This window comes from Arvicanthis niloticus, chromosome 2 (assembly GCF_011762505.2).
Source record: "Arvicanthis niloticus isolate mArvNil1 chromosome 2, mArvNil1.pat.X, whole genome shotgun sequence".
NCBI classification, from domain to species: Eukaryota; Metazoa; Chordata; class Mammalia; order Rodentia; family Muridae; genus Arvicanthis; species Arvicanthis niloticus.
In genome coordinates, this window is record NC_047659.1 from 6131203 (window position 1) to 6157441 (window position 26239).

The following is a 26239-nucleotide window of genomic DNA, read 5'->3' on the forward strand; positions in this document are numbered from 1 at the left end:
TAGGATCAGCTCAGCTTCTAGGGAAGTGGCTATATGTTGATTGTGGCCTTGTATTTTTATATAGCCATTCACCTGGATTGTTCCTGGAGTGTTGATGGGCGGAGAGAAGAGGAAATCGGAAAAAGCTAGGTAGGAGGAAGTGGGTTTATTTAACTCTTGGAGCCTGCCTTGTCTTGTCCAGTAACACTTGGTTCTTTAAAGTGTGAGAAAGCCTCCTCTGCTACTATGCCTCTTGGTCTCCACATACAGAGGCAGACCAGGTCAACAGTCACCTTTAGACAGTACTGTTTGTCACAATTCCCTTCATGTGGTTAATGACAATACTGTGACGTGCTTAACCCCACCCCCCAATGGGTACCCCACGGGCCTCTTTGGTACACACCCCTTCATGTGACTGACTCCCTTTGATGTATGTTGGGAGTTTGTGGTTTTGCTATTTAGATGTATAAAAACAAGGCAATAGGTAGACCTGTGGCCTGCATCTGTAATTCTAGTACTTGGGAGGCTAAGACTGGAGATCAGGAATTTCAAGGCTCACTCAGCAATATACTGAGTTTAAGACTAGCCTGGGCTACATAAGACACTGTTTACAGAATCAATAACAGCAATAACAAAACAGGGTGGTAACTTCCTTAATGCTTAGAAAGTTTTTAGTGCATTGATTTACAGCTCTGCATTGGAGCTGGTCACTTACCAGTTGTCAGACAGGTAGGTAAATGGCTCTTGAGTCAGTACATGGTTCTTTGAGTCATCTGCAAGTTGAGAGTGAACATCAAGCTTAACGCTGAAAACCATTAGTCAGGTTAGATTTAGCTATAAAGAACAGCCGTAGGGTCCAGGGCCTGCTCCTTCATCTTTTTCTGTTCTTGTGGAGGCTTCCCCTTGCAAGGATACCTCCATAGCTTTGGATTGTGGGAGCTTCAGCCACTGCACGATAATTTCTTACTAGAAGTGACAAAATTTGTCATCGAGTCTCCATGTGGAGGTGCATGTATGTTTATATACTCTGTTTTTAATTCCATTGCCAAAGCATAGGCATGTTGCCCCACTTGACTGAAAACAAGAGAACCTATCCAAGTAAAACTGTGCTCTGTCTTCTATAGAGTAATGGGACTGTGTGGTTTGGACAATAAGAAAGTTAATGTGGACCTGAGGGATATGCTAGTTCCCAGGGGCAATGGAATGGAGAGTGGGGGGTGGGTGTGACCAAGATACATTGTATATACTATCAAGTTATCCAAGAATAATTTCAAAAAGAGGTAAGCTTTAGTCTATATCATCTATGAGGCAAAGTTAGGGTCATTTTATGGCAGTGACCCAGAGGGCTCAATATGAGAAACCATCTTACACGTGTGTGTCCTAATGGCTAGGCTGTGTGTCTTAATAGCTAGAATGTGTGTGCTGACAGCTAGAATATATCCTAACTAAAAGACTGTATGTCCTAACAGTTAGAATCTATCATCTGTGTCTGAAATCACCTGGTTCTCTGGCACAGAAGCCTTAAAGATCTGGTTAGGAAGCTGGAAAGATGTGTCAGAAGAGTATTTACTGCAGACTTTGAATTCAGCACTCACAGTAGGTGGCTTACACCTGTGACTTCAGATCAAAGGGATTCACCACTCCCTCTGGGCTCCTTGAGCACCCAAGTGTTCACATACACATACACAAAGCAAGGGGCTGGAGAACAATCAAGAGCACTTGGTCTTCAGAGGACCAGAGTTCAGTCCCCAGTGCCACACTGGGCGGCTCATAGACTGCCTGTAACTCCAGCTCAAGAGCTTCTTCTGGCCTTTGTGGTACTTGCACTCATGTGGCATATACTCACATTGACACATATACATATCCCTAAAAATTATAGTATATATAAATCTTTTAAAAGTAGATCTTTTACCAGGCAGTAGAGGTGTATGCCTTTAATCCCAGCACTCAGGAGGCAGAGGCAGGTAGATCTCTGTGAGTTTGTGGCCAGCCTGGTCTACAGAGGGAGTTCTAGGACAGCCAAGACTACACAGAAAAAGCACAGAAAACCCATATCTTGGGGTAGAAATTAATATTTAAAAAGAAGAAAGGGAATGGCTAGATGTCTGTCTATTCAGAATGTTTTAGAATGAATCTGTGAGTCACACAGAAAGCATTGGGTTATATGCTTAAAAACTCCTTTCAAAGTAAGGGTTATAATTCCATGTATCTTTAGGACTTAGCAGTTCTACACACAAAAGAGTGAAATCTCACCTGTTTGTCCTTTTGACTTGAGGCTGTGGCAGTTTTGCTGGACACAAAATGACTGTCTCCTTTGCCTGTTTCTTGTGGTTTTTGTTGCTACACTGTTTGACATACTTTCTTTTATGATATATGATTTAAACAGACTCCGTAAAGGCATAAATATCCTTATCTCAACTCCTGGCCGTCTAGTGGATCATATAAAATCCACAAAGAACATTCACTTTAACCGAATACAGTGGCTGATTGTGGATGAAGCAGACAGGTGAGCCTAGTCTAGCAAGCAGGGAAAGTGGAAAGAGGACTGTCTGTCCTGCTGTCTCCAGGACAAATCTATGGTCTGGTAGTATCAGATTTCCTCTTTCCGTGGGATAAAGTCCTTCTCTTATACCTTTAGGATCTTGGATTTGGGTTTTGAAAAGGACATCACAGTGATTCTGAATGCTGTAAATTCTGAGTGTCAGAAACGGCAGAATGTCCTCCTATCAGCGACACTCACAGAAGGTGAGCTGAGAAGGAATTGTGGGCTGAGGCAGTGGGTGCCCCTCTTAGGGAGAAGGTACAGTCTTTCCCCACTGTCCTGCATACCCAGGGGGTCCTGTGTACCCCCATGGTCTGGTCCATACACCAGGGTGCATGAAAGGCCGATGGCAGCACTTGGCTTGGCTTTGCCCTCTCCTTAGCACTAGTTTTAATGTGGTCATCGCCATTTTCATTAAGAGTCCATATTCTGACTCCTCTACCATTCATTGCAAGAGATTCTCAGCTGTTTCGCAGATGGGAAACTAAGGCTTAGAAAACAGAACTACTTCACCAGTTCCCCCAGTGCTTTCATGGCTGTGTGTAGTTTATTTGATTATCTAGGCCACAATAAGGTGACAGTAGTTAGGTGCTATTTGTGTGACTTTTAAAGTGTTACTAAGAAACATTACTCTTGAGAGATAATCTTCAGAAAAGGGATTCTGTGGTCAGCTAAATTTGAGGACTGTTCTTTGACTTCAGTCTTTTGGGTTATGGTAGTCGTGAGTTCAGTAAAGATTCTGAGAAGGCCTGTGGCCAAGAAGTCTATGGAACTGTTTTGTTGTGAGTTTTTTGTGGTGAGCAGAGAACCTTTGGTACAGTGAGGTACAGACACCTGATGAAAACATAGAAAATGCTAGCATTGTGGGCACTGGGCCGTGCATTACCCCACCAACGTGGCAGGGGGGCAGATTAGGGTTGGACTTTTCCTAAAGAACGTGTGCTCTGGGGATGTATGTGTGACCATCCTTTTTTGTCCTTCTCATTGTATCTAAGGTGTAACACGGCTAGCTGATATCAGTTTGCACAATCCAGTCAGTATCTCTGTCCTGGACAAAAGCTGGGACCAGCCCAATCCTAAGGAGGTTGCTAATACCCAGCTGGACAGCTTTGCCATTCCAGAGAGTCTCGACCAGCATGTGGTGTTGGTTCCCAGCAAGCTGCGCCTTGTCTGCCTTGCAGCCTTCATCCTGCAGAAGTGCAAGGTAGGAGTGTGGCTTGGATCTGGACCAACCTAGGGAAGTAGGTCTTCATTTGTGCCAGGTAAACACCACTTTGCATTAAGGGACCAAGACAAGAAGGGAAGGAGCTATTGTTTGTTCTGAGTGCAAGGGTGAGTGAGTGCATGCGTGTCTGCATGTGCATGTCTGCGTGTGTGCTTGCATGCATGACTATGAATCCCAAGTCAGTGGTGAAGAACCCAAGCATCTGCCTTTTGGGGCTAACACTGGGGGAGTGTCACAGATGACAAGCATTCAGGAATGAGCTGCTTCATGCACTCTCCTAGACCTAGTGTATTTGCTTCCCAGATCCATGAGGTGACTCTGGGATGTCACTGCAGACTAGGACTGTGGCCAAGGTCACTGATGGTGACAGGCCAACATGTGTGGGACAGCTCACCCTAAAGGACGTTGTTTCCTTTTGAACTTGGAGCTCTTGTCATTTTCCTTTCTGTCTCCTTAGTAGGATAGAATTCAGTGTTGGTATTTTGTACTAATTAAAAGCTGTGTCTCCATGTTTCTGCATCAGGGCCAGCACATGTACCTTAGAGACTGACATGCTCATTTTGAGGGTATCTATGCTTATGCTTGCTTTCCCTTTGTGTTTGTGTAGTTTGAGAAGGACCAGAAGATGATTGTCTTTTTCTCAAGTTGTGAGCTGGTGGAGTTCCACTACAACCTCTTCCTTCACACCCTGCTTCGCCACTCAGGGACCCCTACTTCAGAGCAGCTGCCATCTGCTTCCTGGCCACTGAAATGCCTTCGGCTGCATGGCAACATGGAGCAGGAGGTGAGCCGGCCCTCCCCACCCCACATGCCATGAACCTGGTCGCTAGAAAGTCCTAGTGCACTATTCTGGCCTCTCCTGGCCCAGGACAAAATAGAAAAAAAAAAAAAAAAAAAAAAAAAAGACAGGCAAAGCAGGGAACTGCTGGTAGATGTGGTGAGGGAGTCCATTGTTCCTTGGACTCCGCTCTGGAGTTGCCTCTTCCACCTGAGAGAGCTCACAGGCCGGCTTGGCCTGCATCTACTTGAGCCAGCTGTTACGGCAACTGAGTAGCACTAAGTAGCTGGCACCAGGGAAGGCTTTTGCCTTTTTAGTACCCAGTGTGTAATTAGGACTTGATGTCTTCAAATTAAGAGCATTAATGGAGCTAAATTGTGGATCCCATATGGTACTGCTGAGCGCGGCGGCTGTCATTGTCAACAAGACACAGCCTCGCACTCTGAGCACTTGGGGCTGGGAGAGGGTACTGCACACCAAAAGGCTTTGGTCCCTGTTCTTCCTCTGCAGAGTGAGCTTCCTGAAGAAGAATACCCTTTTTTGCATTTAGATGTCCCATGTAAGCCTCACTCCTAGGCTCTTACCAAGGCTACCGTAGGGAGTTCTGAGAGACACCTTCCACTTAAGACTTGAAGTAGAAGCCATTTTGTGAGGAGGTTTCCAGGCATCTTAGATAATCAGAAAGTTGCAAGTAAAGGTAGCCTTGTTATGTTAAGAGCTAAAAAATATACCGGAGGTCTGAGGTGATTGGAAACAGGTCCATTCCCTTATGGTTTTGTTTTTAAATGGAGCCTACAAGTGACCTTGTTGAAGGTCACTCATGGACTTTTTTGCTTCTTTGCCACCAGATATATAGAAGTCACAGAATATTCTGGCCTTTGTTAGATTCCTGTTAATGCTTTCAGCTCCCCAGTTGGTTGAGTCACTTGGTTTTTTTTTTTTTTTTTTTTTTTTTCTTGAGTAATATGTGTGGTTTGGAGGTTTGTTTTAAACTTGGTTTTTAATTCTTTGGACCCTTGCTTCCCAGAGGCATTCCTTGGGAGGTGACCTAGAACAATGAGGAGCTTATGAACCTAAAAGTCAGAATGGGTTTTAGTAGATCATGAAAGATTCATAGTTAAATGCTATTAGACTGTCCATCTCATGTGATGTGGAAAGTCCTACATGGTATGCCTTCTGGGACAGACTGCATGTCTTCTGGCTCTCTGACTTGAGATAAGAATATAACGCTTTTTCCCGAAGAAGGCCATGTTGATATCTGTGGCCCACCGAAAGCCAGATGAATGTCAGTGATCTGTGCTACCACCTGAAGGTATGTTGATGTCCATTGGCAGGGCTGCTGCTGGTGTTCATATTGGTGTCTGTGGCCCAGAGGCCATGTTGATGTCCATGGCCTGTGCTGGCACCAGAGAGCATGCTGTAGTCCATGACACATGCTGGAGGCCATGTGGATGTTCGTGATCCATGCTCCCCCTGACTGACTGTGAAGGGTGGGAAGCTACTTTTGCAGTGGTGTCAATGACTGCAGACTCACACTTGAGAGAAAATCATAGAAGGCTTCTTTGGCAAAATGTAATAGCTTAGACAGTGAGTTTTTTAAGTAGGAGTACTTACATTAAGACTTGAAAAGCCCCTGGTGAAAGTTGGCTGCTGTTGTGTCCCTGAATGCCCTGAGTGAGGTGTGCTTGCAGCCATAGGACAGAGTACACCCACAAATGACTGGAAGTGTTCACCATAGTACTTGGGACTGTGCCAGTGCTCACAGGGAGCCATCTTTTCAGCCTTGTGTCTATCTGCTGATAGAAAGTAGATAAAGCCAGATCTCAGGTTGTGCTTCAGTGTGATCTAGGCCACTTGGCATGCGATCAAGACTTCCTGATGAACCCTCAGGATTCACCCACCACCGCCATCACATATTTCTTTTTACAATTTAACTAAAGGAGTCATTGGTGAGTACAGGGACTTTTTAAAGAGAAGCTCACCTAGTGACAAGACACTGGTCATGAAATAATGTTGCAGCTGATTGGCTAAGTCCTGTTGAGCTCCATGAGATGTTGTGCTATTAGGATTTTTATTGGCAGAGATGCTTCTGTTTGACTGGTACATGATGAAGGCATGTTACAGTGAGGCATCCATCGTGTTTGTGACCCCATGGGCATAGCAAAGCAGCTAAAAGGTGGTGCTGAGGCACAGCTGTAATCCCAGCACTCAGAAGGCAGAAGCAGGTGGAGCTCTGAGTTCAAGGACAGCCTGGTCTATAGACTGAGTTCCAGGGTAGCCTGAGCTACACAGAGAAACCCTGCCTCTAGACAGTCAGATAGATATTTACATGATATACTAACAGTAAATGATTTGTGTACCTAGTTTATTCACTTAGGGTTGCATAATTTCTAGATTTAAAAACTAGACACAATTAGGGAAATTTTTAGACTCTCCAACTACTGTTCCTTTAATAATGCTTCTTTGCTGGTGCTGGTATTTATGAATGAATTACATCTTAGGCAATACCCCATTGATACTGGCTTATTGAAATGTGCTGCTCACAAGGCCCTGCTGCTTTACCTGTCTCAGTTCAGTCAGACAAGTACATCTCAGGAGATGTGAAGAAGCCACTGCCTTCCTCTTCACTGCTCAACCTCTTTGGGCTTTGAAGACTTGAACCATTCTGTACCAGAAAAAAAGTTAGTATTTAAACCTGCCTTGCTGCCGGGTGGTGGTGGCACACGCCTTTAATCCCAGCACTTGGGAGGCAGAGGCAGGAGGATTTCTGAGTTCGAGGCCAGCCTGGTCTATAGAGTGAGTTCCAGGACAGCCAGGGCTACACAGAGAAACCCTGTCTCGAAAAACCTAAATAAATAAACCTGCCTTGCTAGCATTTATCTCAAGAATTTCTCTGGCTTTTCCTATTTCTGCAGGAAAGAACATCCGTGTTTCATGAGTTCTCCCATTCTGGAACTGGAGTCCTACTCTGCACGGTAAGTGTTATTCCACTCTGTCAGGGTCGGTTCCTTGACTACAATGGCAGTATTTTGTTGTTATTTAAGACAGGGTCTTACTATGTAATCCTGGCTGGCCACACAGAGATCCTCCTGCCTCTGCCCTCTGAGTGCTGGGCTTCCAGGTGTACGCAACCATGCCCAGAGGTATCTGTGACTTCTGATCCTCAGATAGTTTGTCCTGTGTCCAACCTTTTGGATAGTTGGCACACCTGGGCCTCTTGGTGAATCTGGTTTCTCTGCACCTCTGGATTGCCACCTGGCTGTGCCACATGGTACTGGCTTCCACTGTTGAGAAGACTTGGCGGTTTGCTCACTAATAGTGACAGCTGTTAGTCTGAAAAGGTGTGAATTTATCAACCAAAAACTTGTAAATTACAGCTATTGGGAGTAATTGGAGCTGAGAAAGTCTTTGCACAACAAGGTGCCTGTGCTTGCTAACCTTCTTAAAGAAAAGTCACAGTGCTTGGCAGGTTCTGTCTGTCTGCTCTTGTCTGAGATTATCATTGGCACTGGGATGGGTTCTGTCTGTTCTAGTTTAAAACTATCATTGTCTTAGGAGCTTCAGGCCAGTTCATTTGCCTCAGTCTGCAGTGCTGACTTGTGGCCTCCAGCACGTACCTCACCTTCTTACTGTGCATCTCTAATGCTGTTTTGAGATTGAAAACACATGCCCTCCATGTTCCCCACTTCCTGTTCCCTAGGCATCCACTTTTCCTTAGCTGTTACTTACTCCCTCCCAAGATTAAAATACCTTCTCCTATGCCATTTGAGTGACATAACTCACAAATGGCTATTGGAGAAACTCCTGTATATATAGTAAGGTACTGTGAACTTAGTAAATCTTGCGAGCTAGTGCTGGGTGGGAACAGTGACATTTAGCCGTCTGAATGCCTCGTCTACTGCAGTTATTTTTAAGGAACTCCTACTCCATGTTTGATTCAAAAGTATTAGAGTCTGTTTTCCTTCAGAAACAGTTTGTGTGTGTGTGTGTGTGTGTGTGTGTGTGTGTGCGTGTGTGTGTGTGCGTGTGTGTGCGCATGCGATCGAGAACTTCCATCTACTATAAGGCCTACCCAGAAACCTCACCCCAACGCCATTTTCTTATGTCTATGGCAAAGTGACCCTGCACACATTTCTTCAGACCTATACACGTTGTTTAATTTCCCTTAAACCATTTGCCTCCCAAGGAGACCTATGCCTCCTTGCCAAGGAGCAAACAACTTTTCTGAAGCAAAGATTAAATTCAAACATGGTACTTAGAAAGGAAATGTCCAGTAGCCCTTACCACCAATAGGAGTGTTCTGGAGCTCTCACTGCCCTTCTTTGTACTCCTTTTCCTGCCTAGAATAGATTAGCTAGCTTCCACTTAGAGCTCCAGTTTCTTCTCATTAGGCACTTGTTGTGTAGTCTATGTCTTTGATGTTCACACCTGTTACAGATGTCATGTGCAGGATCCTAAGCTTCAAGAAGACAGGGCTGTTTATCTTCAGTTCTGTCCCAGTGACAACACAGAGAGGAGCATCGTAGGCCCCATGGTATTTATGCAGGAGCTAAGTGGGTAGATAGACCTTCAAGGCTTACTGGTGAGACCAGCCTGTTTGTAAAAGACAGAGCTGTGGTTTAATGTACTTATGAAGACTACGTCTTTAAAAGTGCACTTAAACATTGTCTCTATTGAAACACAAAGCAGTAGGAGCCTTTATGCTAGAATGGGAGTAAGGAGTCTGAATAGCCTAGATTTACCATGTGGTTTGGTTTGGAGACCTCTGTATGTAAAAAATATGCTTTCCAGACACTGGGGATCTTTACATTTCAGAAAGTCCAGGTATCTGAAGCTGAGTGTTTTAGAAGCTCTACTTGGAGAAAAAGATCACATTTTCTGAAGGTCAAAAGCTGGAGTCAGAAGCATGTGCTCACTTCCTGTTCTGTCTGGCTGCTGCCTGTAGGCAGTTGATGTCATCTAGCCATTGTCATGGCAAAGCACAGAGCGTTTAGCTCCTGCCCACCATGAGTGAAGCAAACTCTTGTCCATATCTAGTTTCCTCAACTCTTCGGTCATGGTGGTTGGCTTGTTCAGATTGATTCCAGCGTGCATACTGTGGTCTCAATTTTTCTCAGTGCTGCAGAGACTATGAAACTGAGTAGGACTCACCTCTGAGCCAGGATGCAGCCCAGGTTCCATGGTGATAGGTGCTGTGTCCCTCTGTGTTCCTGCTGCTACTGTTATATTTGTTTGCTTTCTCTCAGTACTGTGTCTGTGAGCCATAGGGTGAGTGAGCCATACCGGGATAGATGATACTCAGGCTGGGGAGATAATGTCACTCTGACTCCTTATAAGCAGCCTGTTGCTTGCCAGGCTATCTGAACACTCCAGGAGACTCCGTGGTGTTAATGAGGAATGAGGGCCATGTCAGCACGAGGCAGATGGAGAGCTGGTTTCTCTCGATAAATCATGTTGTTAATTGTGTGGGGATTTCCCCCTTTATACCAAGCCTTTAACTAACCACCCTAGATTCTTTTAATAAGGCTAGAGAAGACTGGGTGGATGTCTTTATGAAAATATGGAGTCTTTGGTCTAACTACACAGTGTTCCTTACTGTTTACAAGTTTCTCTACTGCATTTTTTCTTCCTGCTAGTAACAGTTAAGGGTATGTAAGATGTGTGTTTGTCTTAATTATACTCGTCTTACAAGTTAGGACCTTTGTAATTTCATGAGGTTTTCCCAGGACCAGATCCGTATTAGGGCTCTTGTCGACTGGCTGTTTAATAGTGTAGGGCTATGGTGAGGCGTAGGCATGCGGAACTAAAGGGCAATGGGACAGAAACTTGCTGTGTACAAGAGAAGTCTTCACTGAGGAGGATAGGGGATGTGTTGGTAATTCCTCCCTGTAATTCCAGGATTGGGGAAGCAGAAGCAGGAAGATCCAAACCTAGACCTCAAAACACCCTGTCTGTCTCAAAACATGAATGAGGCAAAGAGTAAGGACTAGACAGCATGTTGAAACTTAAAGGCCTGGTTTTTTGGTTGGTTGGTTGGTTGGTTTTAAATAGGATTGAGAATTCAAAGGAATTAGGCTCAGGATTTTGATTGATTTACAGAGCATTTTTTTTTCTGCTGGTTCATTGATTGCTCAGAGCCAAGGCAGGAGGAAGTACTGTCTTTAGTTCCATGCAGGAAAATGCCACCGGGTGACCACAAAATGAAATTCCAGAGTCCCCTCTAGTTTTAAGGTGGGCGCCTGGGTTTTTCCTAGCATATTTGTTCTCCTTGGTTGCCCCCGGATGAGTGGGATGCAGTGCCCTCCTCAGAAAGGAGAAGCTTCTGATTCCTGAATCTGTTGGTTAAAAACAGCTAGGATAGATGGACTACAGATGTCCACTGGGTAGGTTTCATACTTAAAAGATACAAGTGAGTTAGCTGTGCTGCCCCTCCACTGGCTCATTGCTTTTGCTTTGTTTTCTGACTGCAGTACACTGTTATCTGCAGTTCTTAATTTCCTCTCCTCCTAGGGAATTTACTGTGACAGCAGCCAAGAGACAAAGGAGCAAGGACTGTACGTGTCCGGGACTGGGTTCAGTGCCCCGCATGAGTGTGGTTCTTGTCTTTCTCTGGTTGTGCTTTTCATGGGAAGTTTATCCTTAGCACTGTTTCTTCTCTGCTAATGGAAGGATCATTTGGAGACTGTTTGCTGTTTACTCAGTCACGCTAACTCATGTTGCCAGTTTTTTGGCGGCTCCAGCCAAGATCTCTCGCCTCTGACAGCTTCTGCACTCTCCCCTTCCTCCTCTGATTACGCAGCCCAATCTGTCACCTGGACAACGGGGGCCTGTACCCTGCTGATGGCTTTCCACACATGGCAATAATGACTTTTGGCAGGCCAGGAAGGCGTCAGAGGCGAGTCTGTGCGTCCCTTCTCAGAGAGATGGCAGGCTCCCTCTCCCTGTTAGTAAAAGCACTTTGTGAGGTTCTTGGGTAAATAAATGAGTCATTTTAATCCAACTGACAGGCTGGCACCTGAGCAAGCTGCCTTCCATCTGTACTCCTGGGTCTCATGGAGGCTGCCAGTTGTCAAGCCCAGGGCCTTCAAGGCTTCGTTGGTAAATGTCTTTCAGAGCTGACTTTAGTGATTCTTTTGCCCTAATTAGGTTAAAGGAATAAAATGAGGCTGTGATTAGGCTTAAGCTCCGAGAGCTGAGAGGACGGAACTGAGGGCTTTCCAGCAAGTCAATTTTCTGTTGATGTAGTGTAGGTAGCTAACACCTTCCTGGGAGATGGTCCATTGTTGGTTTGTCTCTGGTGCCTGCCCAGGGCCGAGCACGGAGTGTTAGGGAGAGTTACACTTGCCACCATTTCTTCATTATGCAGCAGCACACTTGGGTTCCAGTTCTAGAGTGGTTCCTGTATACTCTGTCTCTTTTGTCCTTCATTAACAAGGCAGTTCTTAGCCATAGTACAGGTAGGTGGCTTGGTGCAGTGGGCTGACTGGCCTCCCAGGGTGACTGGCTCCCACTGCTGCCATGCTGGTACCAGTCCTCCCTGGTGTGGACCTGGTCTGGTTCCTTCCCTCCACCTGCGCAGGGGATGCAGAAAGTGTCTGGATTAAACCTAGGTAGAAGTGCTTGGATATTTGCACAAGCTCTACCCAACAAAAGAAATGGCCTGAGGTGACACATGCCAACAGCCCTAGCTTGAGAAGCTGAGATGGGAGGAATGGAGTTCAAGTTCAGCCTGGGCTCCTTAGCAAGACGGTCAGAGATGAGGTAGGTAGCTGGCTGAAGTAGAAAAGGTAGTGGTAGATGACAAAATCGCCACAGCAGTGCCTAGGGCTGCACGTGTCCTTCAGCACATTTGGGTTCAGTAAGCGTCCCTCTATCAGTTGTTGGTTTGGGTTGTTCTGTGGTGCTGGGAAACTCACCCAAGGCCTCACACACACCAGGCAAGTGCTGCATCACTAAGCTGTATCTTCAGTCCTGCTAAGGAGTTTAATCTCTCTCCTGGTTGAATTTACTAAGCTTACTATGTGGGGTGGAGCTTGTGACAGCCAGGCATAGCCTTTCCAGCCTCAGTTTCATCTAGATGCTGCTGAGGTTTTTCTATGTCTATCCCAGGTAGCAAAGCATTAAGCTTTTCTCCAAGCCTGTCTGTAAAGCTCAAGTAGCACACCTTTGTGTCCCCACAACCGTGTACTGAAAGCTCATCAGAGCGCTTACCAGACTGAAGAACCATCGGTCTTCCTAAACATTAGCAGCAAGTTCTACTGAGAGCCTCTCCTGCTCCCTGTGGGTAGAGAGCATTCTAGACTGCATTCTGAAACGTATTCTAGATCCTGAGCTCCACAGCACCAGCTTCAGGCTCCTGAAGGATTTTGGGCTGATGGCATAAACTTCCGCCCTACTTACACACTTATCGATGCAGCCCCGTCCTGCTCAGGTCTCTTGTTCAGTCCTGTCCTTGCTTCTTACAGAAACTTCAGAGGGACTTGTTTGTCCAGATTCTTTTAGTCATTGTTTTGACTTTTTTTTTTTTTTTTTGGACAGGGTTTCATTATGTAGCGCTCATTAGCCTGAAATTTGCTGTTCTAAACCAAGCTGGCCTCAAACTCATAGAGATCTGCCTGCCTCTGTCTCTTGAGTGCTTGTAGTAAAGGCCTGAGCCTATACAACTGATAAAATCCTTACTTTAAAAAGATGATAGGGGAAGCTGGTTTTGTTTTCTTCCCTGAGACAGGGTTACAGTTAATACAGACAGCAGTTGATACAGACAAGGAACATACATAGAACTGAGGTCCTTGGATGAAGTGTTTAGAGGAATGACATTATCATGACTTTAAAATCTAACTTCCAAGTTATGTCCCTTAGCAGTAGAAAGAACTGGTAGGCACCACTTACTCCCACGATTAAGTATTTCCCATGTTCAGCTAGTAGACTTCCCAATGTCTTGGGGCCATATGTAGTCCATAACACCCCAATGGTACCATTCGTGCCAGAATCCTGCCTGAGCCTTACCATGTGGAAAGCAAGTAGGAATACTTGAAGTTTGGGATGTTTCTTGGGCAGCATCCAAAACTAAACAGGAACTGGTGCAGCAGTTAGGAGCACCTGCTACTCTTACGGAGAACCTGGGTTTGATTCCTAGAGCCCCATCAATGATTCACAACCACCTGTAACTCTAGTTCCAGGGGATCCTACACTCTCTTCTCATCTCCACTGTACCTGTATGCACATGGAATACATAAACATATATTCATGCCCACACACATACACATAAAAAATTTAAAACTTAAAAGTCAGTGGAAAGCAGGGGTACTGTGTTAGTCAATGTTCTATAGCTGTGAAGAGAGACCATGACCATGACAACTCTTATAAAGGAAAACAGTTAACTGGGCCTGGCTTACCGTTCAGAGATTTAAGTTTGTTATCATCGTGGCAGGAAGCATGACAGCGTGCAGGCTGATATGGTGCTAGAGAAGTAGCTGACAGGTCTACATCTGGATAATTAGGCAGTAAGAAGAGAGTGACACTGGGCCTGGCTTGAGCTTCTAAAACCTCAAAGTCCCCCCATCCCCACTAGTGACATACTTTGTTCAACAAGGCCATAGCTCCAATACGATGCCTCAATATTATTTTGAGTCTTTAGGGGCCATTTTCATTCAAATCACTATTGGCACCATTCCAGATTAAGGAAGTCTATAACTTGACGAAGGACTGTGTTCATTGCTCACCTCTGGACTGGAAAGCAAAGCATTCATACAAGTCATCTCAGTTTGGGTGGAGAAATTTGCCACTTACTGTTGATGAGAAAACAGTGTTTCTCATTCTCTTGGAGTCGCATATGATGGCTAATGGAAGAGAACTGTTTGACTTGGGAGTCCTTGCTAAAGTATTGCAGACTGAAATGTCATGACATTTGCAAGTGGCTTTAGACAATTAAAGTCTGTGTATGTGTGTATTTCACATTCGCTCAACTCTGTCTATGTCTTCTGTGTCTGTGTGTTCAGATGGAAGGAGAAAACAAATGTGTTAAGGATTAGCAGGTGATGGGTTACAGAAGAGATGGACACTCACTTTTCTGGAGTTTTAAAGTCTTCAGTATCAAAATTTCTGGGAAAATGATAATACCTATTCTCTAAAACAAAGCAAACACCATAAGAAAATGCAAACAGAAAAGGAAGAACCACCTTGAATTTCTCTGTCTGAAAATCAAGTACTTTTTGTTATGTGAGACAAGATGTCACCATGTGGCCCTGGCTAGCCTGAAACTGTGTACATGAGGCTGGATTTTAGCTCAATGTCACGATCCTGCCTCTCTCTGCCTCTGAACACTGGGATTATGGAATTATAGGTGTGAGCCACCACACATAACTGTTGGCAGTTTTGAGCCTCCTTTGGAGTATTCATCCATCTAATTAATGAAAAAAATTTTTATCATTATTTCTCATAGATACCCCCACCCCAGATTTTTTGGGCTATGAAAATCAGATCACTTGTTTCTTATTCCCCTGTATGTGTGCAAATGTGGGCATGATTTTGCCCATGTATGGGGTTAGAGGACAGCTTCAGTCAGTCCTACCTTATTTGAGACAAGTCCCCTTTGTTGTTTCCTACTGTGTATGCTGACTGGCCCATAGCTTCCATGGATTTTTCTGCTTTTATTTAATCATTGGGCTTATACTCAGGCAGTACTGTGCCTGGTTTTGTGTGGGGTTTGGGTATTCAAACTCAGGTCATTGTGCTTGCTGGCCAAGTGCTTTTCCTACTAAGCTCATTTAGGGTCTCATTTTGAGGGCTATCTTGTTGGAGTTGTTTAGCATGTTCCTGTCTTCTGTATTTCTATAATTAATAATTGGTTCTAGACAGTTGATTAGATTTGGCTTCTAGGCTTTAGTTTTTGGCAAGAGGTATCATAGGCCACACTGATTCTTACTACATAAGAGCTGATTACCATCCTTCACACCAGACACTCTAGTGTCCACTCTGTGTCTTTGAGCAATCTTTCTCCTGGTCTCCTCTCCCTGAAGGTAACTAAAAAGAACAGTGATTTTTTTTTTTAATATAAACAAGTATGCTTATGTTTCTTATACAAAAGCATTTTATACATACACAAAGGTCTCTTAAACATTCTCCAAGTTAGTAGAATTTTCTTCTCTTTCTATCTTTTGTTCAGTCTGTTTCTTTGTAGACACTGCTGAAGGAATAGCTTCCGCTTACCTGGTATTGCCTTTTGCCAGCGTCTCTGTAGAAGTGAGGCTGCTTTCTAGGGGGCCAGTGCAAATGTGCTTTTCTAGTCTCACCAGACTCCCTGCTGTGAGTGTTCAGCTCTGCATTCCCACCCAGCATCTCCTGCATAGTACAATGTACTGTGGACAAATGAGGCAGATGAAGTAGGCTGTTCCTGAGGTTCCCACATAGTTGTATCCTAGGCTGCAAACCTTGTTTTTTTATATCCTGATGAATGGCGATGATAGCTGTTTTTAAGGTCAGGTAAGATAGGTTGGTGAGATGGTGCAGCAGGTAAAGGAACTTGCCGTTGCACCTGACCATATGATTTCAGTCCTAGGAACCATGCAGTATGAGGAGAGGACCAATACTTCAGGCCGTCTTCTGACCTCCACACATGTGCAGAGGCATGTACCCCCTAATTAAATACACAGAATACTTTTTTGAATAAGGATTAATTGAGGTACTGTAAGTAAAACGCTCAATGCTGGACTGTTGCACTGGTTGCTGGACTTAAATGTGAAAGCTGAGCGTACATTACTGCTACAGACTGGGTGCTTCCATCTGCTCTGCCAGAATGGCAGAAAACCAGAGAGCTAAGAACTTTAGCTCTTTGGATGGTGACCAGTTGAAAGGGAAAATAAATCTCTATCCCTTTTATGACTTCCTAGCTGTCTAGTCAAGTCTTTGAAGTGATGTGCAGGTTTGGAATGTATCCTAATCCTAACTCCCAGAAATGACTGCAAATTACTTAATCCTTCCTGCTCTAAACCCAACAGGCAGAATCCTCAGTAAACACTGCAGCTCACCACTTTTACAAGTGAGTGCCTTGAGGAGGGGTGTTCCAGAAGCATGCCAGCATGCTGTCTGACTGTTGTTTCCTGGCATTGCTGGTATTGAAGGGCTGGAGTAGCAGTCCATGGCACATTATCCTAAGTGGCTTTTTACTTTTATTTGAGGGATGGTTGTTTGTGTGTTTTAAACATGGTCTCTTACAGTCCAGGCTGGGCTCACACTTGCTGTGTAGCTGAAAATAATCTTCAGTTCCTGATCCTCCTTCCTCTAGTCTCCCAAGTATTGGGATTATAGGTGTATGCCATCGAAGCTGTCCAAGATTTCAGAATTCTTACATGATGTAGTGTCAGCTGCAATTTAAGGCCTTGGGCTGACCTGCACATTGTGTTATGAGTTATGAAAGAATCTTGTCTAACTCACCGTAGGTCCGAATTTTTTATATTTATGCATTGGGTATGGTATGGGTGGGTTGCTTTGCCTGGTACATGTGTGGAAGTCAAAGGGCAGCGTGTGGGAATTGGTCCTCTATTTCTATCACGTGGGCTTTAAGGATCACATTCAGGTTGTCAAGCATGATGGCAGGAGCTTTTACCCTCTGAGCCGTCTTGCTAGCTCCTGGTTTTTAATGATAGATGGAATTCAATTTAGATGGAATCATCTAAAGTTGTAGATGAGTTGCTGAATCCTGAGTGCATGTCTTGTGGTGTGTGCGTGCGTGTGCGTCTAGCTGTCTGTCTTTAGAATTTGTATTACTAAGCATTAAAAGTTCAGATATTCAGCCAGGAGTAGTAATACACATTGATAAGGCAAAGGCAGGAAAATTGCCTTAACTTCAAGGCCAGCCTGGGTTACAAAGTTCAAGGACCACAGAGCAGTAATTTTGTCTCCAAAAAAGGGGTAGAGAAACTCAGTTTTAAATTATAACCCATATTCTCTTTGTTTTAAAGGATGTTGCATCTCGAGGCTTGGACCTCCCACAAGTCACCTGGATTGTTCAGGTAATCTTGTAGTCACTGAGGTGTGAGTGTATGAGCATGAGAAGATGCATTGGATGATCATTATCACCCTCTTGGGTGTTGCCCTGGTAACCAGACAGCAAGCAGCCATATCTCGACAGTTCTGACATCTTTCCTTAGCCCAGCCCCTCTGCAGCAGTGCAGAACAGCCAGGACAGCGTCTCAGGAGAGGGAGGGCGCCAAGCTCTTCTGCTTCCAGACTAATTCATGTCACAAACCAAAGTTTCCGGGGTCTGAAAATAACAGGAGTTACCCAGGTCCCCGGGAGGCCTCATTGTGTCCAGAAGGAAATGGCTCAGCTGTCCTGAGAGCTGTGTCCATGTACATTGACCTGCAGGGAGCAATTAAGGTCCTGACAGCATCTTACACATACCTCCTGCCTTAGACACTTTGCCGGAGGGTAAAGGTGTTAGCGCTATAGTCTAGTGGGTTTCATTTGGGTTTTTTTTGTTGTTGTTTGAGTTTTTTTTTTTTTTTCTTTCATTAGTCTGCAGAATGGTATTTTTAAGCCTGTCTGTGGGGGCCAGGGGACATGTGCCCTGTTTACGTGACTCATGGTTTATTCACATTTTCTGGCATTTCTTGCTTGTCTTAGGCTAGAAAATCTGATCTTGATCTGCTCGTCATAAGTGATCATGTTGGGACTAGAAGTATTGTGTCTCTTTCCTGCTGGTCACAAAACCAGTGGGAGATGGGAAGTCAGGGGTGATTTTAGTGTGCCGGGGGCAGATTCTGATTTGATTATGGGAAGTCTCATACTGTGAATATTGACAAATTTAAAATGACTGGCCTTTCATATAATATCTTCACCTTGGACTGCTAGTCTTTGATTTGTGTAGCAGCAAAGAAAAAGAAAGGAAGGGAGGGAGGGAGGAAGGGAAGGAAGGAAGGAAGGAAGGAAGGAAGGAAGGAAGGAAGGAAGGAAGGAATCATTTAACTGTAATGGTGACAGGGTTACTGCCAAAGATAACAAGATGCCTGCCTGTTCTCTTGAATGTGAACTTGCCCTTTCCCTGAGTCAGGAATATACTCCCCATAGCAGAAACCTGCACTGTCTACATCCCCACCAGTGAGGTGGTTGGCCTGCCCCTGGACCAGCAGCAGAGGTGGACTCTGCCAGCACAGTGGTTGGTGGCCTTCATTCTTGAACCTCTTGTCCACTGGTGCTGCCTCCCAGCTGCTATGTCTACCAAGGAAGTAGGCCAAGGTCATGTGGTCGTCCTGGAGAAATTTACGTTTCACCTTGCACAGTCACCTTAGTGAAAAGATGCAAACTGGAAAAGGAAGAGCCTTGTTCCAGTGAAGCCATCAGTTTCAGGTTGAATAACGATAGGTTCCAAATGTGTTAGAGTAGCCTTAGCCCACAGCCCGGTACCTGCAGGCAGGTGAGGGGTGGTGCTCTTCTGTTAGTGGCAGTCCCTTGATCTATGAATGCCTTCATTTGCGTTGTCCTTTTCAGTACAGTGCTCCGTCTTCACCTGCAGAGTACATTCACCGTGTCGGAAGAACTGCCCGGATTGGCTGTCATGGGAACAGCCTGCTCATTTTGGCTCCTTCAGAGGCAGAATATGTCAACTCGTTGGCTTTTCACAAAATCAAGTGAGTCAGAAACCTGAAAGGGGTTTCAGCAGATTTCACATAATTAACATTCTGTCGCTTTTTGAGTGGATGGGCCTTGTAAGCTGCTGAAGAGCCATTAACCCTTGTGATCCCTAAATGAGTTCCAGAATAGCCAATGGCAAAACCTGAAACCCTCAGTACCCTTCATACCTGGCAGTTCTCATTGCAGTGCCAGTAACTTACAGGGTGTCTGTGCCCCTGGCTCTTCAGCTTTTCAGTAGGAGGCATGCCCTTAACACCAGCTTCTCAGAAGCCTCTTCATTCTCAATTTTCATCCTTGTGGTTAGCATCTTAACAGCTTCAGTGCTGATTTGTCTTTATAGAAGTAAGAATGTTTTTGCTAAGCACACAACCTTTTTTTCATTCAGGAAGGAAAGGGATCCTCAGAGTAGTCGGAACAAGGCACTGTCTGCATAGCTGCAGCCAAGATTGCCCAGCTTCCATCTTGTGTGTAGTATTGTCAGATAACTGGCCGCACTCCCTTTTGGGAAGCTCACATGGAAATAGTTGTCGGCCTGGGCCACTTACAAGGACTTGTTATGCCTTCCATAAATTCTCTGATTCCTGAAGTCACAGGCTTTGGCCGTGAGCTGGTAAAGGCATGTAGTGTCTGACACAGGTCTACTTTTAAGAGTTTCTTCTACTCAGACATGGTGGAATGGTGGATACAGGTCTGTTTGGAAGCCCTGGAAGAGCCATGTGTCTGCCCAAGATGCTGGGACATGATGCCTGCCAAGCCCAGAAGTCTTGTTGGCTGCTCGGTTGTTGCTGAACACTGATGCTATGTAGTGTGCATGTGTCTGTATGTCTCTGTGGAGCTGCTGAGTGCAGGGATTCCCTGTCTTTTCCTCTTTGACCAGCCATACATTTTATGTAAAACATGAAACTCCAATGACATTTTTCTTCTCCTTTACAAAGTTGTAAACACTGCTGGGGACCTGGTGTGAAGATTTCCAGCACGTCTGACTGCAGACTTGCAAAGCTGTGTCTGGCTGTCCCACCAACTCTTACCATTTCACTGCAGGCAGCGCTCTCTGTCTAGTGAGATTTCCCAGAACTCTTTCAGGGTTGTTGGTGTGGGCATTTGTGGGCTGAGACAGAGTGCAACAGCCACCTCTGATGTGAAGAATGGACGTCTATTCCTGGTTTGTCATTCAAGTGGGCCTAAATGAAGGTAGCTTGGATTCTCTTTCTCTTTGCCTTGTTCCTCATCTTAACAGTCTGTCAAGGAGGAGAATGGTTTTGTTCCATGATGCACTTGTTTGCTCTCTCTCATGAGGCCCCATATTGGTCAGGTCATTTGTCATCTCTCCTCTCTGGTGATGTGTCCAGCTGGATTCAGAGCCCTCCAGTCTGGGGCTTATGGTGCTCCTTGTAGTGATCAGCGCCTGGGCCGCCCTTTTCCTAGGCTGGTGTTCTTGGGGAGTCCTGGCAAATTGAGTTGGAAGCCTGTTGCTGAAGCTAGTTCTCAGTTTTCCTTGATGATTCTCACCAGAGGGAGCAATGTAGCACTGTAATGCTCTCCAGTCCACAATCTATGCACGAGTAGAAAGCATCTTCAGCATCCTGTGCTGAGGGCCTAGCAGTGTAGTCATGGGAAAGAAATACCAGCATGCCCCACAGCAGCCCATCATCCCCTAGCTCCTTAGGCTCCTAGTCTAGCCCTGCAGGGTCTGTTCATTCACCCCTTTCCATTGCCTGCTCAGGTGCTCTGGAGGCCTGTTCACTCTGTCACAGTCCACGTAGCAATTCTCTCGATACCAATGTCCAAACTGTTTCCTTGACTTAAATACAAACTAAAATAAGTTCTGATGAGAAAGATTGCATTGCTGGAGCTGGAACTGGACAACGTTGGAGCCTCGTTGGTCGAGTGCTTGCTAACAGCACGAATCCCTCGTCTCTATCCCAAGTGCAGTGAGAATTGAGAGGACTGGTACAGGCCTGGATTCACAGTACTTGGGAGGATCAGAAGTTCAAGGCCATCAGCTAGTTAGTTCAAGGCCAGCCTGATCTACATGATACACTGTCTTAAGTAATAATCAATAAGTAAATAAATAAGAATTTTAAAACTTTTTTAAAAGTTACTATATTATATGCAATAGACAGAAATAGCCCAGGACATTTTTTTTAAATTAAAGGGAACATTAATCATTAAAAGAAAAAGGCAGTGGAGGAGAGGGTATGTGATCTTGTGTGGGAAATGCACAGCTCTCCTCTCAATCCACTCTAGCATATAGGCGAGAGACAGGTGCCCTGGGCTGCCGCCTCCTCCATCTGAGTGCTCAGAGCTTTGTTTCTCTGTCCTTTCCACTTGCTTATGGTGCTACTTCTTTCCTGCTTCGGTGTGTTGCTAAGAAAGTCATTGCTGGTTTTTTTTAAAATGTAGAAGCTTTGTCAGAACATACTTGGATGTAGTTATTCTTGTCTTTTCCTAGCAAGACAGAACTATTCAGATCTGTCCATAGGACTGAACTAATCGTGGTAGATCTGCTTTGTTTCTCAGAAGCACTGCCTCAGGTTAGAAAGAAGACCTTCAAACTTAGTGACTGCAGGTCTTTGCCATTCCTGTTGGCTGATAGCCTTCCTGTACTGGCAAAGACATCTTTCTTTTCTGGGGCTGAATTGGTTTGATGGTTGTTTAATTACTTTTTCTATCCCTAGCTCTTAATCACACTTTTCCCCCTCTTTTTAAAATTGCACTCTCAGAATTGTTTCTTGTTGTTTTGTTTAACTTTTTTGAGACGGGTTCTTACTCTGTATCCTAGGCTGGCCTTAAACTCACTGCATGGCCTAAGCTAGCCTCAGGCTGGTGTCAGTCCTTTTGCTTTAGCCCCCACATGCTGTAATTGTAGCTGTGAGCCACCAAACACCACTTCACAATTTATTTTCTATTAGTGTATTTATCTCTGCCTGCCCCCAAAGATGACACGTAGGAGTCACATGGGACAAGTACATCTGTCCCATCCTCAGAGTCAGCCACCATATATGTCTTTGTCCCTCACAGGTTGGGAGCCAGAGAGAGTGCTTCTAGGGGAAGGAGTGGCCTGCCCTTTTCTTCTGTTTTCCCAGCCCTCCTCTCCTGCAGCTGCCTCTCCCTGCCGTAGTGACCTCTTTCCTGCATGAGTCTGTGGATGCTCAGGGGTGGGGCTGGCCTTGGGGCTCAGGAGAGTTAACAGGTCTCAGGTGAGTAGCTGTCAGATGTAGCAGTTTCATTCACAGCATTGTCACAGTAACCATTAGGGAGAATTGTCTTCACACAAAGGAGGTTTCTATAAGTGGCTTAATTTGCTCTTAACATTTTCAAAAAACAGAAAGAAAATATACAACAAAACCATTTGTCTTTTCATGATCTGTTTCTCTCCCCTGGAGGTCTCCTTCCCTTTCCTCTGGAAGATGAGCTCAGCCTCTCACATCTCCTGTCTCTCGTGCTTCTGTGTTGCTCCCCAGTTCTAGAGTCATGACCTTGAAGTCACCAGACTCTTCTCAGAGGCCAGTAATGCTCCCTTGTTTTGATTCCTGTCTTCAGCGGTTTGCTTGTGGCTGCAGGTCTTAGGAGATCATTTGGTCTTCATCCTTGAATGGTTTAGAGACCAGAGCATCAAAAATTTTCTATAGTAGAGAAAGAACAGAGGAGCTGTGCCCAGAGCTAGGACACATACCACTGTTACTGCGGTCCTTGTCCAGTAGTTAAGGACCTTGCACAGCAGCCTGTGTGAAATAGTATTCTTGCCCGTTCAAGTCCAAGTATTATGTCAAAAAATAAGCCTACTGTGTTGGTAACTACGGTTTGGGATAAAGAATGGCAGAGGGATGGCAAGGCAGCTAACCTGACTCCATACCCAGGACTCACGTGGTGGAACTGACTCCTGAAGTTGCTCTGATTCCCATACACAAGCCATGTCGTGTGTGTGCCCATGTACACACACAAGCACGTACAAAAAAAAAAAAAAAAAGAAAGAAAGAAAGAAAGAAAGAAAGAAAGAAAGAGCAAGGATGGTAGAAGCCTAGTATGGTGATATTTGCTTGTAACCCTAGCATTGGATGGACTCTAGGACAGCCTTGGTCCCATAGTGAGAGACCAGCAGCTTAGGGGTACATGAGATCTTGCCTCAAAAAAGGGGGATGAAGAAATGAAAAGGAAGGCAAGATGGGTAGGCAGATACAAAAAAGATTCCCATGTGCAATAACCTGCTTTAGGCCCATCAGCTGGGGACACTGGCTGACTTGGCCCTGTTGCTATCTTTCCTTTTTTCAAATGCCTAAAGGCTTAAGAAATTTATCTTTAATTACCTGTCGTTAATCCTAGTACTCGGAAGGCAGAGGCAGGCAGATCTCTGAGTTTGAGGCCAGCGTGGTCTACAGAGCGAGTTCCAGGATAGCCAGGACTACACAAACAAACAAACAACAACAAAAAGGAGGAGGAGGAAGAAGAGGAAAAAGAAGGAGGAGGGGGAAGATACTAACATTTATGTTGTAAGGGGAGGTAAAAGTATAAGAGTCAGAGAACAACTCTGGGATTCAGTTCTCTCCTTCTAGATCCTAGTGGTTGAAGTCAGGTTGTATGCTTGGTAACAAGCTCCTGTACCAACTGAGGTACTCACTAGCCGGCTGTCCCCTTCCTCAGATACTGCTTGTCCTTAGGTCTCATTTCAGAACAGGCTGGTTTTATGCATCAGAATCTGGGCTGTCTCTGGAAAAGTAAAAGGCTGACTTTCTTGTGCTCTTCCTCTCACAGTGTTTCTGAGATTAAGGTGGAAGATATTTTGGCTGTCCTAGCAAAGGATGATTGTTTTAAAAGAAGACAAAGGGGAGCCCAGGTGAGTGGTTCATATCTTGATGGAGACTTTATATGTGGGCTGTTTCTTCTGCCAAACAGAATGTACATTTTAAGGACCATGAACATTAGATGCAGTCAGACCTTGATTGTGGTGTTTTGTTTTGTTTTGTTTTGTTTTCTTCTCTTCCCTCTGGATATGTTTGCTAGTCTCATCCAGTTAATGGGCACCAGTCCATTCTGGAGGACTGCCAGGCAGCAGCAGGCTCTGCAGAAAGGAGGTCTAGGGCATTGAGTCTGGAGCCAGCAGTGTAAGTTCACCTAGGTGGTGGCCCCTCTCCAGATCCTCAGCAAGGACCACTGGCTAGACCTGTTCGTCCGAATAGCATGGTGGAAGAAATAAATATCGCTGTCTCTCTCTCTCTCAGACATACTTAGGTTCCCCATTTTTAATGTGAATGCACCGTCTACAGAGGAAGAGTAAAGTTGAAATCATTAAGAAGAAAAATGTTTACTATCCATGCAGCTCCATATGGAGATACCGAGCTGTGCCTGAGTGTCCCCTCCCTGCTGCCTCTCGGTCCTGCCCCTCTAGTTCGTTCTTAGTATAGTATATGTACATTTGTGTTGCTCTATGTGACTTGGCTAATTATGTGAATATTTTACGTTTATTTTCTTAGGCCTGATGATAGAATGGGAAAATCAGACCTACTTAGATTAGGCTGTGATATTTCCGTCATATATCAGGTACCTTTATTTGATACTGCATTTGAGGCAGGAACTAGATTTATCTGGCCCTAGCTTAAGCTCTCTTCTTTCAAAGCACACCTAAGGAAGTTTATATCAGCAAGTTAATTTGAGTGACTTTCTATGTGAAACAGCATGGCCATACTAGAGTGAGCTTATCAGTCCATTTTTAAGGGATTGAGCAGCTAACACAGATACACTGTGTCTTTGCACATAGTTATTTTATAACTGTTGTGTTTAGAGTGTTTATGTTTTAATATTCCTCTGACTACTTCACTGTGGTTCCAGTCCAGCCCCCACCGTGTCAGCAGGGAGCTTGGGAGCTACAGAGGATACAGTGCTGAGAATGGGTGATAGCAGATTCCTGGTCAGACTCCTCAGCTGGGTACCTCTGGGAAACTGGCAAAGTTCTGGGCCTTTGCAAGCCTTGGCTTCTTCACGTGTAAAACAGATATACAGTACTCACTCAAAGGAGAGTATAGGATAGTGTAAGAAATGATCCTTGAGCACCCAGTACAGAGGCTAACACTAGCTGCACACTGTGCTGATCTTAATAAATAAGTGGATCGTGGGCGTCTGCCTGCCATCCAGAAAAGAGAACCAGCTGGAAAATGACAAAATGAAATCCTAAAGGTTGGATCAAACTTAGCTTCTGTACATTGTTTCTGAGACCAGCTTTGGTTTGAGTAGTCTTTATCCCTGAACACAGACTTTTTCCTCCAGGGAGGTGATTGTTGTATAAATCTGAATGGCACCCCCACCCCACAGGAGGCCATGTCCCCAGGGAAGGAACGGAGCAGCTGCATGTCCCTCTATCCTTTCAGCAACTGGCCATGTCATTTGTAACATCTGCCCTTCTGTGGCCTTCTCCTTAAGCCTTTTCCTGGCTGGGGGCCAGCCTCAAAGATGTCCCTAAGAGCCATTGTAAAGGTCTGGGCAAGAGTAGCAAGGGTCGAGTTAGCCAGGACTTGGGTCCTTGCCTCACAGCTGGTACCTCTGTGGCCTTGAGCGGGAACTCAGTCTTCCTTTCTGCAGAAGGATTATGAGAGTGCCCATATTTGAGGGTTGCCTGGGGGTTGAATGAAATGAGGCAGAAGGAGCTTGGCCTGCTTTCAGTGTACACTCTCCAGAGCACAGAGCATCTCATCACCTCACCCCAGGCGCCCATCTTTCGGTAGGAATGAATTGAATGCTTTTATAGTTGTATAATTTGCTGCTGTTTATTTGAGGGGGAAATGCTAAGTAAGATTGTGTTTTCACTGACATTGCTAGATACGATTTACTTGGAAAACTAAATTCATTGCACTAGACTTCCTGGTGATTGAGGCCTAGTTTGTAGGACCAAGCCTCATTTTAACTCAGAGGAAGAACCACCTGATCTAAGTTGCTGTGTTGTTAATCACATAGATATCTGACCTGGGAGGGTGCAGGGAGTGAGGGGTCCAGCTTCCATTCTGTTTCTCATGAAAAGTGTACCTGTCCTGGCTGTCCACTCCCTGCAGTGCAGACAGCTCTGCAGCAGATGTACAAGTGGCCAGCATACAAA

At 45.0% G+C, this 26239-nt stretch overlaps 1 protein-coding gene across 6 annotated transcripts in view; it reads left to right on the plus strand.

Moving 5' to 3' along the window:
• Positions 1 to 26239, plus strand: part of Ddx31 (DEAD-box helicase 31) — a 64814-nt gene that overhangs the window by 16599 nt on the left and 21976 nt on the right. For 4 of the 6 annotated variants that reach the window (XR_013108466.1, XR_004606206.2, XM_034495994.2 and 1 more), the window contains 9 exons: positions 65 to 129; positions 2366 to 2485; positions 2618 to 2724; positions 3517 to 3725; positions 4354 to 4530; positions 7440 to 7499; positions 17484 to 17534; positions 19012 to 19151; positions 23908 to 23989. Coding sequence is in view for 4 of the 6 variants with exons in the window: in XM_034495994.2 (XP_034351885.1) it covers positions 65 to 129; positions 2366 to 2485; positions 2618 to 2724; positions 3517 to 3725; positions 4354 to 4530; positions 7440 to 7499; positions 17484 to 17534; positions 19012 to 19151; positions 23908 to 23989 (1011 nt within the window). In the remaining 2 variants the exon portion in view is untranslated. The remainder of the gene's footprint in view (positions 1 to 64; positions 130 to 2365; positions 2486 to 2617; positions 2725 to 3516; positions 3726 to 4353; positions 4531 to 7439; positions 7500 to 17483; positions 17535 to 19011; positions 19152 to 23907; positions 23990 to 26239) is intronic. The other 2 variants (XM_076928358.1, XM_034495996.2) reach the window with 2 other exon arrangements.